Here is an 18,104-nt window from a genome sequence, read left to right as displayed (position 1 = left end):
CCTGATCTAAAAGAACCAAATGATACAATGTTTCTATTCATCTCTCAGCGCTGAGCAATGTTGTGATAAACTTTGCCAGCTGCTTTTTTTTCTGACATCTTTGATCAGGGAACTGCTCTGCACTGTTACATGAATCGTGGAAATGCTGGGTTAAGATCGTGATGGGGGGTTGAATCGAGATCACAATTTCTTTTTAAATGATTATTCGTGCAGCTCTAATTTTGGGCCAGTTTTCCTTTATATTATAAAAATCAGGAGATATCCATTACCATTTACCACTAAATGAAAGCCCTATTTGTCCTGAAAAAAACGCGGTATAATCCACTTGGATGCAGAGTAGTTGTGATGATCTGTACGGTTTTACTAACAGATGTCAAAGTTGCAAAATTTGGCTTAGGCATTTAGATTTGTTTTAACCACTTGCCAACCGCTGCACGACCATTTACTGCGGCAGTCAGCCTGTCCTGGACATATGTCGCTCACCCACGAGCCTGTAGGGGCAAGCACACGCCGCCGGGGGCATGCTCCCATCCCCGCTCGTTCCCTGCCTAGCCAACACGTGTGACCTAGGGCTCAGCTGTCCGCCGGACACTCGCGATCTTCCTCAGGAGAGGGAGAAAGACAGACGGCTGATTATATCATGATAATCAAAACTAAAATTTGATTTATTAGGAAGTCAGATTTACATGCAACAGCACCTTGTCTATATGGTAAATTTTTAGGGGACTGCACTATGGGGGGGATAAGGGGCTATTTTGTGTGTGTGTGTGGGGGGGGGGGGGGGGTAAAGGGCTGCTTTGTGGGGTATAGGGACAAAAACAAACAAAAAAAACAGTAATAAATTTAAGCACTTGCCGACTGCCGCACGACTATTTACTGCGGCAGTCAGCCTCTCCTGGGCAAAGTGACGTAGGGGTACGTCGCTCACCCACGAGCCTGAAGGGGGCGAGCGTGCGCCGCCGGTGGCACGCTCCTGCCCCTTCTCGTTCCCTGCCTAGCCAGCGCGTGTGACCCGCGGCTCCGATGTCCCTGGCCACTCGCGATCTCCCTCAGGAGAGGGAGAAAGACAGACGGCTGATGTAAACACAGCAGTCTGTCATTCTCCATGAAGTAATAACAGAGGCTATGTGATCCTGCTATATAGAATCGCATATCTCTGTGATTACTTCACTAGCCACGCCCCCTAACAGTTAGAATCACGCCCCTAGGGACACACTTAACCCCTTGATCGCCAATAAAAGTTAACACTTTCCCTGCCAGTGTCATTTTTACAGTAACAGTGCATATTTATAGCACTGATTACTGCAGTAATGTCACTGGTACCCCCAAAAGTGTCACAAATGTCAGTCAAGGGTCCTATCTGTCCGCCACAATGTCGCAGTCCTGCAAAAAAAAATTGCAGATCACCGCCATTACTAGTTAAAAAAAAAAAAACAATAAAAATTACATAAATCTTTCCCGTAGTTAGTAAACGCAATAACTTTTGCGCAAACCAATCAAAATACGCTTATTGCGATTTTTTTTTTTACCAAAAATATGTAGCAGAAAATAAATTGGCCTAAAATGTTAAAAAATTTTGATTTTTACATTTTTTTTTAAATTTCATATAAAAAAATTGTTATTTTTTTCAGAATTGTCGCTCTTTTTTTGTTTATAGCGCAAGAAATAAAAATCGCACAGGTGATCAAATACCACCAAAAGAAAGCTCTGTTTGTGGGGAAAAAAGGACGTCAATTTCATTTGGGTACAGCGTTGCACGATCACCAATAAAGTTAACCCCTTCCCTGCCAGTGTAATTTTATTTTTAGCACTGATTACTGTAGTAATGTCACTGGTATCCCCCAAAGTGTCAAAAATGTCAGTCAGGGGTCCGATGTGTCCGCCGCAATGTCGCAGTCCCGCAAAAAAAAAAAACAGATCGCCGCCATTACTAGTTAAAAAAAAAAATGACATAAATCTTTCCCGTAGTTAGTAAACGCAATAACTTTTGCGCAAACCAATCAAAATACGCTAAATGCGATTTTTTTTTACCAAAAATATGTAGCAGAAAACAAATTGGCCTAAAATGTTAAAAAATTTTGATTATTACATTTTTTTTTGAGAATTTCATTAAAAAAAATTTGAAAAATATTGTTATTTTTTTCAAAATTGTCGCTCTTTTTTTGTTTATAGCGCAAAAAATAAGAATCGCACAGGTGATCAAATACCACCAAAAGAAAGCCCTGCTTGTGGAAAAAAAAGAAAAAAAGGACGTCAATTTAATTTGGGTACTGCGTCTCATGACCGCGCAATTGTCCGTTAAAGTCACGCAGTGCCGAATCGCAAAATAGGGCCTGGTCATTGAGCAGCCAAATCCTCCGGAGCTAAAGTGGTTAACCTTAGGCGTGAGGATTGAACAGGTTTTGAATGCCCATTGCCTTGTATGAGAATGCAAAACACATCTGAAGTCTACAAAATCCCGTTCACGCGGGCCGTTAGCGCTCATCTTGCTGTACAAATATCAATCAATCAAGAGCCTTGAATAGTTGCTGCTGGAAGAACCTCCACCTCTGTGTGAGTCATCTCTGCTCCAGAATTTGCACATTATCCTCTTTGCTGGTTGGAATCAGCCGCGGCTTTCCTTTTTTTTTCTCATTTACAGATCTTGGTTGTGTTGCTGTGAAATGCGTGACAAGCCTGATGGAGTTCTCAGAGCCCCTCTCATGCGTTTCATAGCACAGTGTTGTTGGTGAGCGTAGAGACTCCTGTAATGAGTCAGCTCAAATCTGTCATCCTGGCCCATCCAGCGTGTTACCAGGATCTCTCCGCTCGTCCAGAGAGCGTGCCGTCTGTTGTTTTCACACAAAACGTTTCCTGTTCTTGTCACATCCATCTCCCAGTAATGTACACAGCGCCTCGCGTCCCCAGCGCCTCGCGTCTTCTGTTCTGCGGTTGTGTTCTCTATACCTGCTCTGTCCTCTCATCTTTATTCTTATGTTCTACTCTTTGTCAGTCATTCCCGCTTTTAAGGTTTTTTTTTTTTTTTTCCCCGACTCTTGCTTTCATTTTGTTCTTTTTGTTCCTTCTTAGAATATACAGAGAAAAAAAATATAATCAAAGCAGATATTTCAGACAATAAAGTGATTGTAAAGTCTCATTTTTTTTCTAATAAATTTACAAACACTTTATACTTCCCTCCTCTGATCACTGTGTGGGGTCTAAACACTAACCACTAACCGGTATTCACCAGAGCTCATGATGGTGGGGATGGATTTTTCTGAATGCTAGTACCAGGTCGTGGTCCTCAGGATCGCCCCCATCAGAAGGCGAGTAAGCCGGGTCCAGTAGCAGATATAGCAGGTAGGGATCAAGCCAGAGGCGTAACTAGAACCTTCAGGGCTCCATGAAACCATGAAGAACCCCCCAGACCCTTGGCTGGGGTCCTTCCCTTCAAGCCTGAGGCTCTTCCCACTGATCCTGGGACCCTTTACTCTCATTGCAGGGCCCTTTATTACAGTCCCGCAACGGGACCCTTTCACAAGTTCTGCAGTGGGCCCCCTTCCTGACATCTTGGGGCCTCCCCATGGTGGTGGAATACCAGGGCTCGGTCACAAGTGTGACCTTTGCGGTCCTGGAAGTTCACCCACTGGTGTCAGTAGTTTTTATTTTTTGGTACTTTATTTATATTATTTTTTATCATTTTATTTTTTTACAATGTCACCCCCTGCAACCCCTATAGTTACGCCCCTGGATCAAGCAGAAGTATAGTCAGTAAACAAGCCGAAGGTTGGTAATGAGTGGTTGCAGGTTGGGATCAAGCAGAAGCATAGTCGAGGAACAAGGCAAAGGTCGGTAACGAGTGGTAGTGGAGATAAGGGCGGCTCCAAGTACACAAAAGAGCAAGCTATCAGCTGGAGAGAGCACAATAATCTGGCAAACAGGATGTGCAGAAACATGGCTTAAAAAAGGAAGTTCATGGGAGGAGTAAAGAGTTCAAGGTTCACCAGAAACAAGAGACAAGTCAAGAGAGTCCAAAGGATCAGACAGGGAGCGGTCCAGCAAATCAGGTGGCTTAGCAAGAAGAGTCACTTCCAGATACAGCAGAGGCTGTGGGTTTGGATCCCGGTCCTGACACCTGATGTCTGTGTAGATTTTTGCCATGATCACCAATCACAGATTAGAGATTAGGAGGCTACCATAGATCAGCCTCTGGGGTAGCCCCCTACCTTGTGACTTGCTACGAAGTTACAATGTTATCAATCAGATCATTGGGAGAGAAGAGACTGAGGAAATGCTTCCTTCTGCCTTCAACAGCCTGGTTATTTGAACTGGTGGGATCATGGTGCTGGAACCTTGATTGAATAGAGCTTCCTGGTTTGAAAGTGATTTTGTCTACAGCTGTACTGATGTTGACCCAATAAGGCAATCACATGGTAGTCAGGCTGCTTCCAAACACAGAGAAACTTCAAAGAAACCTCAGAATAAAAATGCAAAGTATAAGAATTGAAGTGCCACTCTGAAAATAGAGAGACCAAAAGTGGAATGCAAAATCAATTGCGTTTTGGGGGGTCACACAGCTCCCTTTTCCCTTCAATTTTTACATTGTGACATAGGTGTGCCCAGCCTATTGCATTATGGTGTGCACCCAAAGCTCAAAAACTCATGCGCAGTAGAACAGTGGACAGTGTTATAACAGTGGATGATGTCAGTAGGGCAGTGGGACGGTGTCAGTAGGGCAGTGGACGGTGTCAGTAGGGCAGTGGACGGTGTCTGTAGAGCAGTGGACTGTGTCAGTAGGGCAGTGGATGGTGTCAGTAGAGCAGTGAACGGTGTCAGTAGAGCAGTGGATGGTGTCTGTGGGGCAGAGGCTGGTGTCAGTAGGGCAGAGGTTGGTGTCAGTAGGGCAGAGGTTGGTGTCAGTAGGGCAGAGGACGGTGTCAGTAGAGCAGTGGACGGTGTCAGTAGAGCAGTGGACGGTGTCAGTAGGGCAGTGGACGGTGTCAGTAGAGCAGTGGATGGTGTCAGTAGAGCAGTGGACGGTGTCAGTAGAGCAGTGGACGGTGTCATTAGGGCAGTGGATGGTGTCAGTAGGGAAGAGGCTGGTGTCAGTAGGGCAGTGGATGGTGTCAGTAGGGCAGAGGAGGGTGTCAGTAGGGCAGTGGATGGTGTCAATAGGGCCGAAATTGGTGGTAGTAAAGCAGAGGATGGTGTCAGTAGGGCCAAAATTGGTGTTAGTCAGGCAGTGGATGGTGTCAGTAGTTTTTTTTTTTTTTTTTTAATTTTTTTATTTTGGTATTATTTTTTCAATGTTATTTCTTTTGAATATTTTTTTACAATATTCTTTCTTTCTTTTTTTTTTTTTTAACAATTTGTTAGAAGCCCTATTAGGGGGCTTTGGCGAAATAGCAGAGGAAGGCACTGAGGACTGAGATTCCCCAGTCCCTTTCTCTGTAGCCTCAGCTGCCACAGGTTGGGCGTTCAGCAGGGGGAATCTGCATGGCACATGGTGATTAGGGGGTGCTCAGGCACATCCAGCACATTATTTTATTAATAAAAGATGGAGGTTTTGGATAAAATTATGCTTTTTCTGTTTATTATGACATTATAGGAATTAATTGATGGCGTCTTTATAAAGTTACAGACAGTACCACTTTAACTATTACAAAGAGGCACCTAGTAGCGCTACATAAACACCACCTACCTTACAAAGTGCCCTTATGAGTGCCCTAGAGGCCCATTATATTAATATTATTCATTATTGGTATGGCATGCTGTAAATTTGGGCTGATTGTTGAAGAAATAGATATCCGGTGCCCAGCCCCAAAACCCAGGCGGAACTTTGAGAGAGGCAGCAAATTGATGCCCAAGATTTTTTTCCAGCAGTTTTGTGTGTCATCAGTTTGCAGCGCATAACGGGCGGCATTTCCCCATCTCATACTGCCGTCCGAAGTGCAAACTGAGGAGGAGGCGGAGCGTCCCTCACTTGATTGTGGTGTGCGGAATGACGTCAGACATCAGCTCACTCCATCTCATGCAGGGCAGGCCGAATCTTCTAGGGCGGGGGCCACGGCGGACAGAGGAGTGACAGGAGGACTGAGGACAGACAGCGGGGGTTTGGTGGACTGGTCCGATAGCGAGTTATGGAAGAAAATAACACTATATATAATTTTTTCTAAATTCTGTATTAACCACTTAAGCCCCGGAAGATTTGGCTGCTCAAAGACCAGGCCCTATTTTGCGATTCGGCAATGCGTGACTTTAACGGACAATTGCGCGGTCATGCGACGCAGTACCCAAATGAAATTGACGTCCTTTTTTCTTTTTTTTCCACAAGCAGGGCTTTCTTTTGGTGGTATTTGATCACCTGTGTGATTCTTATTTTTTGCGCTATAAACAAAAAAAGAGCGACAATTTTGAAAAAAATAATATTTTTCACATTTTTTTTATGAAATTCTCAAAAAAAAATGTAATAATCAAAATTTTTTAACATTTTAGGCCAATTTGTTTTCTGCTACATATTTTTGGTAAAAAAAAATCGCATTTAGCGTATTTTGATTGGTTTGCGCAAAAGTTATTGCGTTTACTAACTACGTTTACTAACTACGGGAAAGATTTATGTCATTTTTTTTTTAACTAGTAATGGCAGCGATCTGTTTTTTTTTTTGCGGGACTGCGACATTGCGGCGGACAGATCGGACCCCTGACTGACATTTTTGACACTTTGGGGGGTACCAGTGACATTACTACAGTAATCAGTGCTAAAAATAAAATTACACTGGCAGGGAAGGGGTTAACTTTATTGGTGATCAAGGGGTTAAGTGTGTCCCTAGGGGGCGTTTTTATAACTGTTAGGGGGCGTGGCTAGTGAAGTAATCACAGAGAAATACGATCCTACATAGCAGGATCACATAGCCTCTGTTATTACTTCATGGAGAATGACAGACTGCTGTGTTTACATCAGCCGTCTGTCTTTCTCCCTCTCCTGAGGGAGATCGCGAGTGGCCAGGGACATCGGAGCCGCGGGTCACACGCGCTGGCTAGGCAGGGAACGAGAAGGGGCAGGAGCGTGCCACCGGCGGCGCACGCTCGCCCCCTTCAGGCTCGTGGGTGAGCGACGTACCCCTACGTCACTTTGCCCAGGAGAGGCTGACTGCCGCAGTAAATAGTCGTGCGGCAGTCGGCAAGTGCTTAAATTTATTACTGTTTTTTTTGTTTGTTTTTGTCCCTATACCCCACAAAGCAGCCCTTTACCCCCCCCCCCCCCCACACACACACACAAAATAGCCCCTTATCCCCCCCATAGTGCAGTCCCCTAAAAATTTACCATATAGACAAGGTGCTGTTGCATGTAAATCTGACTTCCTAATAAATCAAATTTTAGTTTTGATTATCATGATATAAAATAATAGATGTGGGGGGCCTTTTAGTCGACGTTATTTTTTTTGGGGGGGTGGAATTTTATTCTTGGACCCAGGCAGCACAATGTCTGGAGCCAGCCCTGCATCCTAGTAATCCATTTATCAAATAATGTGAAAGGAGATGAACATCTGAATTTATCGTTCTTCCTCAGCTTTCTTTATTCCATTTTGCTCGCATCTCTTCCTCTTCTCTGTTCCTAATTCCCTTCCCTCCGACTCGTGTGGTTTATGTCTCTTTCCATTTCATGTTGTGTCCCGTTCCCTGTGCCATGCTGGCTCCCTGTGACACCATTGGCAGCTCCATCCCTCCATGTGTTATTGTGTTTAATAGAGTGCAGCGCAGGAGAGTTGTAGCAGAGACACGCAGAGAGGAAAGCATCTGTGACAGTCACGAAATTAACTCCCTTCTTCCCTAAAACCTCCTACAGAACAATACTTGAGGCACTGGTCTCGCTGGAATTATTCTCAGATAATAGAAAGAATGGCACAATAGAAAAGTGGTTCATTCTTGGGCAGAATTCCTAGGAAAATTAGAGAAGATCTATAATGAAAACATTTTTTTACAGTTCCATCCCCTATGAAACAATGTACATGTAGTACTTTGTCTCATGCAGTGGTCTATTTTGGTTTTGTGCTGCCCTAGGCAAGACTAAAATCGGACAACCCTCCATCTAAATTTGCCCCACCCATTTCTGTTTAAGATCCACCCTTTCATCTGTAAACTCCACCCCTTTCTCTTTAGGCTCCACCTCTTCCTATTAAAGCTCCACCTCTTCAGAGGTGGGGGGGGGGGTGAGAGAGAGATGAGGGGTAATAGAGTGGCAGGGTGAGAGTGAGAGGGGGTGAGAGAGAGGGGGTGACAGAGAGAGTGGGGATGAGAGAGAGAGTGGGGGTGAGAGAGAGAAAGAGAGGGGTGAGAGAGAGAGGGGGGAAAGAGAGGGGGTGAGAGAGACAGGGGGTGAGAAAGAGAGGGGTGAGAGAAAGAGGGGGGAAAGAGAGGGGTGAGAGAGAGAGGGGGGAAAGAGAGGGGATGAGAGCGAGAGTGGGGGGTGAGAGAGGGGGGGTGAGAAAGGGAGGGGGTAGGAGAGAGAGAGGGGAGAAAGAGAGGGGGAGAGAGAGAAAGAGAAGGGTGAGAGAGAGAGGGGGGAGAGAGTGGGGGGTGAGAGAGGGGGGGTGAGAAAGGGAGGGGTGGGAGAGAGAGAGGGGAGAAAGAGAGGGGGTGAGAGAGAGAGGGGGAGAGAGAGAAAGAGAGGGGGGTGAGAGAGAAAGAGAGGGGGTGAGAGAGAAAGAGAGGGGGGGTGAGAGAGAGGGGTGGCTGCTGAGGCATGATCACAGCCCGGAACTCCGACCTGCTCTGCCAAGTGAGCTAATTCCAGGATTGGAGGCTGCAGCCACCGCCACCACCTGCGCCCCTGTCGACAAACAGTCAGTCTGCTACCGCCCCTGGTGTCACCCCTCTGGCAGGTGTCACCCGGGTGTGGCCGGCACCCCTGTAGCAAGGCAATAGTCTCCCTTTTGCCTGGGAGTGGCGCTGCCCCCCTTAAAAATGCCACCTATGATAAATGCCTTGTTTGCCCCGTTTTAGACACGCCCCTGGTCCCATGTTCCTAAGTGCTTTCTAACGCTAGTTGTGAGGCCTAAACTACCCTCATCCCACCTGCCGCAGCCAACCAGACAACAGACAGCTTTGAAGGTGACAGTTGATTCATGGGTGCAGTTTGTCTTAGCTGGGGGCACTTTACCAAGACAGGCAATGACAAGAGGAATGCAAAAGAAAGGAGGACAGGTCAGGCTCTGCATTCCTCTTCCATTGCTTGTCTTAGGAAAGTGCTCACAGCCAGGAGAAGCTGCAGCTGCGAATCAGCAGTCTCTCTTAAAGCTGGTGTCAGATCAGCAATGGCAGGAGGGGAAGGGGACGGGTTGGTACTTCTAACTAGGATTAGAAAGGATGGGGAACAGATCTGTAAAATAACAATTTTTTTGATAGATCATTAATGTTTCAAAAGTAGAATTACACTTTAATGATGTTTATACAAATGCTGGTATCTTTTATCTGTTGAACACCTAATTGGCGAGATGTTCAAACATGAGTTGTGGCTCTGCTGCCCCAGTTATGAAGCCTCACTTGATCTTTTTGTAACCCTATAAGACTGGTTCTGTGAAAATTTGACTGTCAGACGAAGATTGGTCAGTGTAGCTTCTTTAGAGTGTAACTGTAGCCAAGCTATGGATATTAAAATATCTCTTTTCCTAACAAGCAGTAATGAGTTAGCAATCCTTCCTTGACTTTAGTATCTTTAAGCACTGTGGAGCAAATTATTCTCAAAGTTCACAGCAGAAACACGGAAGTTATTGTCTATGACAGCTTGACAAACCCCGCTTCCCCCCTCTCAGCAATGACTCAGCAGCTCAGCTCTCCTTGCTTTCTGCTCCCTGCTCCCAGCTTCCCCTTCTCAGCACTAACTCCTCAGCTCACTCTGCTGACTTAGCAGCTCAGCTCAGCTCACCCTGCTTCCTGCTCCCAGTGGCAATTTGGCAGCGCAGCTCACCCTGTTTCCCCATCCCAGCACTGACTCCTCAGCTCACCCTGCTTCTCCCTCCCAGAGGTGACTCAGCAAACCCTGCTCCCCCACCCAGTGATCACTCAGGAGCTCAGCTCACCCTAATGCCCCTCCCAGCAGTGACAGCAGTTTAGCAGCTTGGTTCGCCCTGCTAGCACTGGCTCTCCTGCTCACCTTGCTTCTTTTCCTTTCTCCCATTACTGACTCAGCAGCTCAGCTCGCCTTACTTCCCCCTCCCAGCGATGACTTAGCAGCTCAGCTCGCCCTGCTTCCTGCTCTTAGTGGCAATTTGGCAGCTCAGCTCACCCTGTTTCCCCATCCCAGCACTGACTCCTCAGCTCACCCTGCTTCCCCCTCCCAGAGGTGACTGAGCAAACCCTGCTCCCCCCTCCCAGTGATGACTCAGCAGCTCAGCTCACCCTGCTTCCTGCTCCATGCTGCCAGCTTCCCTGTCTCAGCACTGACTCCTCAGCTCACCCTGCTTTCCCCTCCCAGCACTGGCTCCTCAGCTCACCTTGCTCCCACCACTTCCTTCCTCCCAGCACTGATTCAGCAGCTCAGCTTGCCTTGCTTCCCCCTCCCAGCGGTGACTTAGCAGCTCAGCTCAGCTCACCCTGCTTCCATCTCCCAGTGGCAATTTGGCAGCGCAGCTTACCCTGTTTCCCCATCCCAGCACTGACTCCTCAGCTCACCCTGCTTCTCCCTCCCAGAGGTGACTCAGCAAACCCTGCTCCCCCTCCCAGTGATGACTCAGCAGCTCAGCTCACCCTAATTCCCCTCCCAGCAGTGACAGCAGTTTAGCAGCTTGGTTCGCCCTCCTTCCCCTATGAGCAGTGACTTAGCAGCTCAGCAAGCCCAGTTTCCCCCTCTCACAGGGAACACAGCAGCTCAGCTCACCCTACTTCCCCTCCCAGTAGTGACTCGGCAGCTCAGCTCACCTTGCTTCATCCTCCCAGCAGTGACTGCTTTCCTTTCCCAGTGATGATTCAGCAGCTCATCTCACACAGCTTTCCCACCCCGGCAGCAACTCCGCAAATCTTGCTTCCCCCTCTTCTTGCTGATTGGAGGAGACAGCATAGAGGTGGCCTTTTCAGTAAGCCACTGCTCTTTCACTATCCAATCACTATCTTGCCCAACCTGTATTGTAGTGACTCCAGTGAAAAAAAAAACGCAAATGGTCAGACCTTTGCATGTTGTTTGTCTGTCTGTGTATTTATTTGTTTGCTGACATTTTCTGTAAGAATAATAAAATACAAATATCTTCATTGTCGCAAAGCCAAGCACTTTATTGAATGGAAATAAACAAGTGACACCCACTTACTGTACGTCTATATCAGTTTTTGAGGTCAGCCGGAAAATAGTACAGAGTGTAAGTTCCATGTCACGTGAAGGTCCGGGGCGCCTTCCTGGGGAGCGACATAAAGACAAATATAGCAACTTTATTTATATCCTTATAGCCGGGGAATCAGTCTTCATTTGGCAGGTAGCGGACGTGTTATTCCTGCGAGCAGCGGGATGTGCTTTTCCTCAAAATCCTGCGGTCAGAGAAGACATAAAGTGTCATTAAAACTGCGCCGTGCAACCGAGGAGATCAGATAACAAGCAATCACCGGCGCGGGGCCAAGACCAACCGTATAAATGCTGGGATTTTTATACAATTTATACATATAAATGAGTCCCGGAGAGTAATAAAAGCTGAAAATACACAACAAAAACAGTTTCATATTAAAAGGATATAAAGTCAGAAGTGTGCTACAGACGTGTTTTCTGTACTCCTGTGGTGATAAAAAGCTGACCATACACAACTCAACACAATTATACAACCTCCGCTAGATTTAATAGCTAGCAATTCATTTGGACTTTAACCACTTAAGCCCCGGAAGATTTTACCCCCTTCCTGACCAGGGGTTTTTTTTCGATTTTTTTACTGTGTGATTTTAATGGACAATTGCGCGGTCGTGCGATGCTGTACCTAAACTAATTTCACGTCCTTTTTTTCCCACAAACAGAGCTTTCTTTTGGTGGTATTTGATCACCTGTGCGATTTTTTGATCATGCGCTATAAACAAAAAAAGAGCGTAAATTTTGCAAAAATAACAATATTTTTCACTTTTTTTTTATATGAAATTCCCCCCAAAAAAATGTAAAAATCTAATCTTTTTTACATTTTAGGCCAATTTGTTTTCTGCTAAATATTTTTGGAAAAAAAAAAATCACAATAAGCGTATTTTGATTGGTTTGCGCAAAAGTTATCACGTCTACAAACTACGGGAAAGATTTATGTCATTTTTATTGTTTTTATTTTTACTAGTAATGGTGGCGATCTGCAATTTTTTGCGGGACTGCGACATTGCGGCGGACAGATCGGACCCCTAACTGACATTCTTTTACACTTTTGGGAGGACCGATGACATTACTACAGTAATCAGTGCTAAAAATATGCACTGTCACTGTACTAATGCCATTGGCAGGGAAGGGGTTAACATTGTGGGTGATCAAGTGGTTAAATGTGTACCTAGGGGAGTGATTCTAACTGTGGGAGGCGTGGCTTGTGAAATGACCATAGAGACCTGTGTTCCTATATAGAAGGATCACAGGAGCTCTATGACATATAGCTACGGCAGTTTGCGCAGGAGCAGCTGCCTGCCGCAGTATATCTGCGGCGGGCGGTCGTTAAGCGGTTAATAGTACCTAGCAATAAATTTGGACTTTAAAGGTGTTCTGAGGACTGCGTTAAAGTCGAGTTCCACCCATTTTTTAAATATGCTTTATCCAAATATCTATATTTATTCAATTTATCCAAATGGCCATCCGCAGTGCATTTCTAAAAAGATCATTTATATATATTTATTTTATGTCTAAATAAATACCTTATTTTGATCTGTGTATGCGGCACTTCCAGGACCGGCCACCTAGGCGATGTTGTAGGCGATTCCCATGGGCTCCTCGGATATTGGTGTCATCTATCCCAGGAGTCCATAGGAATCGCCTAATGAAGAAACTGCGCTGTGCAGAGTCATTACTGCGCAGGCGCGAGATCAGGAGGTGCATGCTGGGTAGCCAGCTGTACCGAATCCCGGAAATAAACACAAGCGGGCTTCAGATGCCCACAACCTCAATGGCCCCTGCCTGCTTCCGAGATCAGGTAAGATTATATTGATTTAAAAGAGAGAAAAAGGAAAAAATTGATACAATTTTTTAAATCGTAAAGTAAATGCTCTAACGATCCCAGGGGAGCATTTAAAAAGTCCCCAATGGGGACTTTTTGCTTAATTGGGGACTGGAACTCCGCTTTAAGCAAACCTAAAAGCTTTGCACTTGCCGAACGTGCCCTGTACATGTACTGCGAAAGTGCGGGCCGGCTGCACTGAATCACGTCTATACAGTATATATGTATGTACAGTGAGGGAAAAAAGTATTTTATCCCCCTGCTGATTTTGTAGGTTTGCCCACTGACAAAGAAATGATCAGTCTATAATTTTATTGGTCGGTTTATTTTACCAGTGAGAGACAGAATAACAATAAAAATATCCAGAAAAACGCATTTCATAAAAGTTATAAATTGATTTGCATTTTAATGAGTGAAATAAGTATTTGACCCCTTTGCAAAACATTAGTAGTTGGTGGAGAAATCCTTGTTGGCAATCACAGAGGTCAGACGTTTCTTCTAGTTGGCCTCCAGGTTTGCACACATCTCAGGAGGGATTTTGTCCCACTCCTCTTTGTAGATCCTCTCCAAGTCATTAAGGTTTCGAGGCTGACGTTTGGTAACTCGAACCTTCAGCTCCCTCCACATATTTTTTTATGGGATTAAGGTCTGGAGACTGGCTAGGCCACTCCAGGACCTTCATTTGCTGCTACTTGAGCCACTCCTTTGTTGCCTTGGCCATGTTTTGGGTCATTGTCATGCTGGAATACCCATCCATGACCCATTTTCAATGCCCTGGCTGAGTGAAGGAAGTTCTCACCCAAGAATTGTGGGTACATGGTCCTTTGATGCAGTGAAGTTGTCCTGTCCCCTTAGCAGAAAAACACCCCCAAAGCAGAATGTTTCCACCTCCATGTGTGACGGTGGGGGATGATGTTCTTGGGGTCATAGGCAGCATTCCTCCTCCAAACACGATGAGTTGAGTTGATGCCACAGAGCTCCATTTTGGTCTCATCTGACCACAACCATTTAACCCAGTTCTCCTCTGAATCATTCAGATGTTCATTAGCAAACTTCAGATGTGCTGTACATGCGATTTCCTGAGCAGGGGGACCTTGTGGGCGCTGCAGAATTTCAGTCCTTCACAGCAGTGTTTCTCAACCTTTTTTTCAGTCAAGGAACCCTTCATAATCCCACACAATCTCAACTTTCTCAAGGCACCCCATTCTAAAATTTTAAAAAATAAACTAATAGTTTTGCATATTGTAGCAAATCCACATGCATAGGGCACCCAACATTGGCTGCGACTTATCGTTATTAACCAATAATATCATTGGTTGTTAGGACACTGGTGTCTATGGTTGTAATGGTGCACAATGAACACCTGTGGCCAGAGGCGCAACTAGAACCTTCAGGGCCCCAGTGCAAGAAACCATGAAGGGCCCCCCGGACCCCAGGCTGGGCCCTTTCCTTCAAGCCCAGGGCCCTTCCCACTGATCCTGGGGCCCTTTACTCTCATTGCAGGGCCCTTTATTATTTTTTGGTATTTTAATTGTATTATTTTTTATCACTTTATTTAATTTTTTTTTACAATGTCACTGACTATGACTCTGTCCATTCAGAAAAGGAAGGAGCTGGTGAATGACATATTTACTGACGCCTTCCTGGTTCTCTATTGTGACACATCCCCTGCAGCAGCCGGCAGGAGAGGGGAGGGAGGAAGCCGGCAGCACAGTGGGGGGGGGGGGACCAGGGGAGCACACAGGGGCCCAGAGAAAACAGAACACAAGTGAACTGGATAGGAGGAGTGGCGGGAGCAACATACAAAGGAACCAATCTCCTCCATTTTCCTCCTGCAGCTACTGGAGGAAAAAGGAGAACAGTGATTTCTCTACATGCTGCCCCCCGCCGCCCTTCCTACAGGGCCCTCTGGAGCATGGGGCCCAGTTGCAATTGCGACCCCTGCAACCCCTGTAGTTACGCCCCTGCCTGTGGCTTTGTGTAACTAATAGGCAGGCTTGATCCCACCGCTGGCTTGTATACAGTTTTTGGGCAAATTCTAGGTATATTAGCAAGGCACCCCTGAAGATACCTGAAGGCACCCCAGGGTGCCTGTGCGCCCTAGTTGAAAAAGGCTGCTTTACAGCATAGTGTGTTACGAAGGACAGTTCAGGCTTGTGGGGACCTTACAGCCTTCAACCGGGCTGACATTTCTGCTCTGACAGGGAGCAAATACAGCTAAAAAGCAGCACACATAGCTGTCCCTAAGAGAAAAGGCTTCACTATTTTAATCTAAGAGTGGAGATTTAGATTTTGCAAAGGCCCATTCCTGCCTCTTCCTTATAGATGAGTTCTTTACCCTCCAGCATTTATCACCTTAATCTAAGCATTGCATATTGTTCTTCTTTCTGTGTACAGAAACTGTATCCGGCTCCTGGGAGAAGATGGATTCTGGGAGGTGTACAACTACCTGAAACAAATCTATAACCAGCAGGACCAGGAGACGATAGACCTGGAGGAGAAGACTCTCTGTGAACCTCAAGTGATGAAGCTGTATCCTCATCATTGTTATAAGGTTCAGCAGCTTTTGTTTCTGAAAAAAAGAATGGAAAAAGAACCCCAAAATGCCTCCTTTTCCTGGCTTTGATGGCATTGTTCTTTTTTAGATCTGCTCATTTATAGTAGAGGATCGGGTTAGAAAGGGGACTCTACCAACGGAGACAGGATTACATCAGTAGACCTTCAGCTCATAAAATATATCTGATTGATAACAAACTACTTACACACATTGTTGTTAATGACTTTATGAAGCCTACCATCATCCAAGAACTTTCTGCACAATGTTTACTGTCCTATGATGTAGGCTAGAATTGACGAGTAATTACGGAAATGTTTAGAAGGAGATATCCTGTACAAGCCGACCGCACTGGCTGCTGCTCCCCAGGAGTGGTGATGGTCTCATTTCATGGTGTAGAAACGTCATACCTTAAGGATAGTCAAAAGTGTAAGATATTTTAGAATTGTACTCAAGGCTTTGTTTTTACTTAGCATTAATTCAACTTCCCCAACTACAGTGCCTTGAAAAAGTATTCACACCCCTTGAAATTCTCCACATTTTCTCATGTTACAACCAAAAATGTAAATGTATTTTATTGGGATTTTATGTGATAGACCGACACAAAGTGGCCATAATTGTGAAGTGGAAGGAAAATGATAAATGATACAAATAAATCTGTGAAAAGTGTGGCTGCATTTGTATTCACCCCCCGGAGTCAATACTTTGTAGAAGCGTCTTTCCCTGCAATTACAGCTGGGAGTCTTTTTGGGGATGTCTCTACCAGCTTTGCACATCTAGAGAGGACATTTCTGCCCATTGTTCTTTGCAGAATATCTCAAGCTCTGTCAGATTGGATGGAGAGCGTCTGTGAACAGCAATTTTCAAGTCTTGCCACAGATTCTCAATGTGATTTAGGTCTGGACTGTGACTGGGCCATTCTAACACATGAAACCATTCCATTGTAGCTCTGGCTGGATATTTCGGGTCGTTGTCCTGCTGGAAGGTGAACCTCCGTCCCAGTCTCAAGTCTTTTCTTCTAAGATTGCCCTGTATTTGGCTCCATCCATCTTCCCATTAACTCTGACCAGCTTCCCTGTCCCTGGTGAAGAAAAGCATCCCCACAACATGATGCTGCCACCACCATGTTTCACAGTGGGGATGGTGTGTTCAGGGTGATGTGCAGTGTTAGTTTTCCCCCACACATAGCGTTTTGCTTTTAGGCCAAAAAGTTGAATTTTGGTCCCCTCTGAGCAGAGCTCCTTCTTCCACATGTTTGCTGTGTCCCCCACATGGCTTCTCACAAACTGCAAACAGGACTTCTTATGGCTTTCTTCCACCAATGGCTTTCTTCTTCTCACTCTTCCATAAAGGGCAGATTTGTGGAGCGCACGACTAATAGTTGTCCTGTGGACAGATTCTCCCACCTGAGCTGTGGATCTCTGCAGCTCCTCCAGAGTTCCCATGGGCCTCTTGGCTGCTTCTCTGATGAATGCTCTCCTTGCCCGGCCGGTCAGTTTAGGTGGACGGCCATGTCTTGGTAGGGGCCCGGCCGGTCAGTTTAGGTGGACGCCATGTCTTGGTAGGGTTGCAGTTGTGCCATACTCTTTCCATTTTCCCATGATGGATTGAACAGCGCTCCATGAGATGGTCAAAGCTTGGGAGATTTTTTTATAACCTAACCCTGCTTTACACTTCTCCACAACTTTATCCCTGACCTGTCTGCTGTGTTCCTTGGCCTTCATGATGCTTTTTGTTCAGTAAGGTTCTCTAACAAACCTCTGAGGGCTTCAAAGAACAGCTGTATTTATACTGAGATTAAATGACAGACAGGTGGATTCTATTCACTAATTAGGTGACTTCTAAGGGCAATTGGTTCCACTGGATCTTAGTTAGGGGTATCAAACTAAAGGGGGCTGAATACAAATGCAGCCACACTTTTCACAGATTTATTTGTATCATTTATCATTTTCCTTCCACTTCACAATTATGTGCCACCTTGTGTCGGTCTATCACATAAAATCCCAATAAAATACATTTACGTTTTTGGTTGAAACATGAGAAAATGTGGAAAATTTCAAGGGGTGTGAATACTTTTTCAAGGCATTGTAGAAACTGTTGTTGAAAGATGTTCTTTATCGTATATTCTAGGTCCATGGTGCCCAAAATGCAGCCTCTTTGTATTTGAATGATGGCCCTTGTTTTGGTGCTTACTCAAGCCAGTGATAGTAAAAAAAAGTTCTGTTGACTGTCTGATGTGGTTTATTTCTTGCCTACTATCTTACTTTTCCTGTGCTGTCCACCCCTTTTCTCTTGGATTTTGGATCATTTATAATGGAAGAGGAAAATATCAAATGTGGCACAAGCAGGGCTGTTTTTCAGCGGGAACGCGGGGGGAACGCAGTTCTGGCATCTCCAGTCTGAATGTATGCAATGGCAAAGGG

General features: G+C 45.5%; 1 protein-coding gene across 1 annotated transcript in view; it reads left to right on the top strand.

Moving 5' to 3' along the window:
- LOC309566038 (serine/threonine-protein kinase Nek11-like) overlaps window positions 1–15,753 on the top strand; it is a gene marked incomplete at both ends in the record, with an annotated part of 283,675 nt that extends 267,922 nt beyond the window's left edge. The window contains one exon of the mRNA XM_082271061.1: window positions 15,525–15,753. Within this exon, the coding sequence (XP_082127187.1) occupies window positions 15,525–15,753 (229 nt within the window). The remainder of the gene's footprint in view (window positions 1–15,524) is intronic.
- Between the last annotated feature and the right edge of the window lie 2,351 nt (window positions 15,754–18,104).

Source organism: Pelophylax lessonae, assembly GCF_965119305.1.
Source record: "Pelophylax lessonae genome assembly, chromosome: 10".
Lineage (NCBI taxonomy): Eukaryota > Metazoa > Chordata > Amphibia > Anura > Ranidae > Pelophylax > Pelophylax lessonae.
Note: the sequence above shows the minus strand (reverse complement) of the source record. Positions and strands in the feature narration are given on the sequence as shown.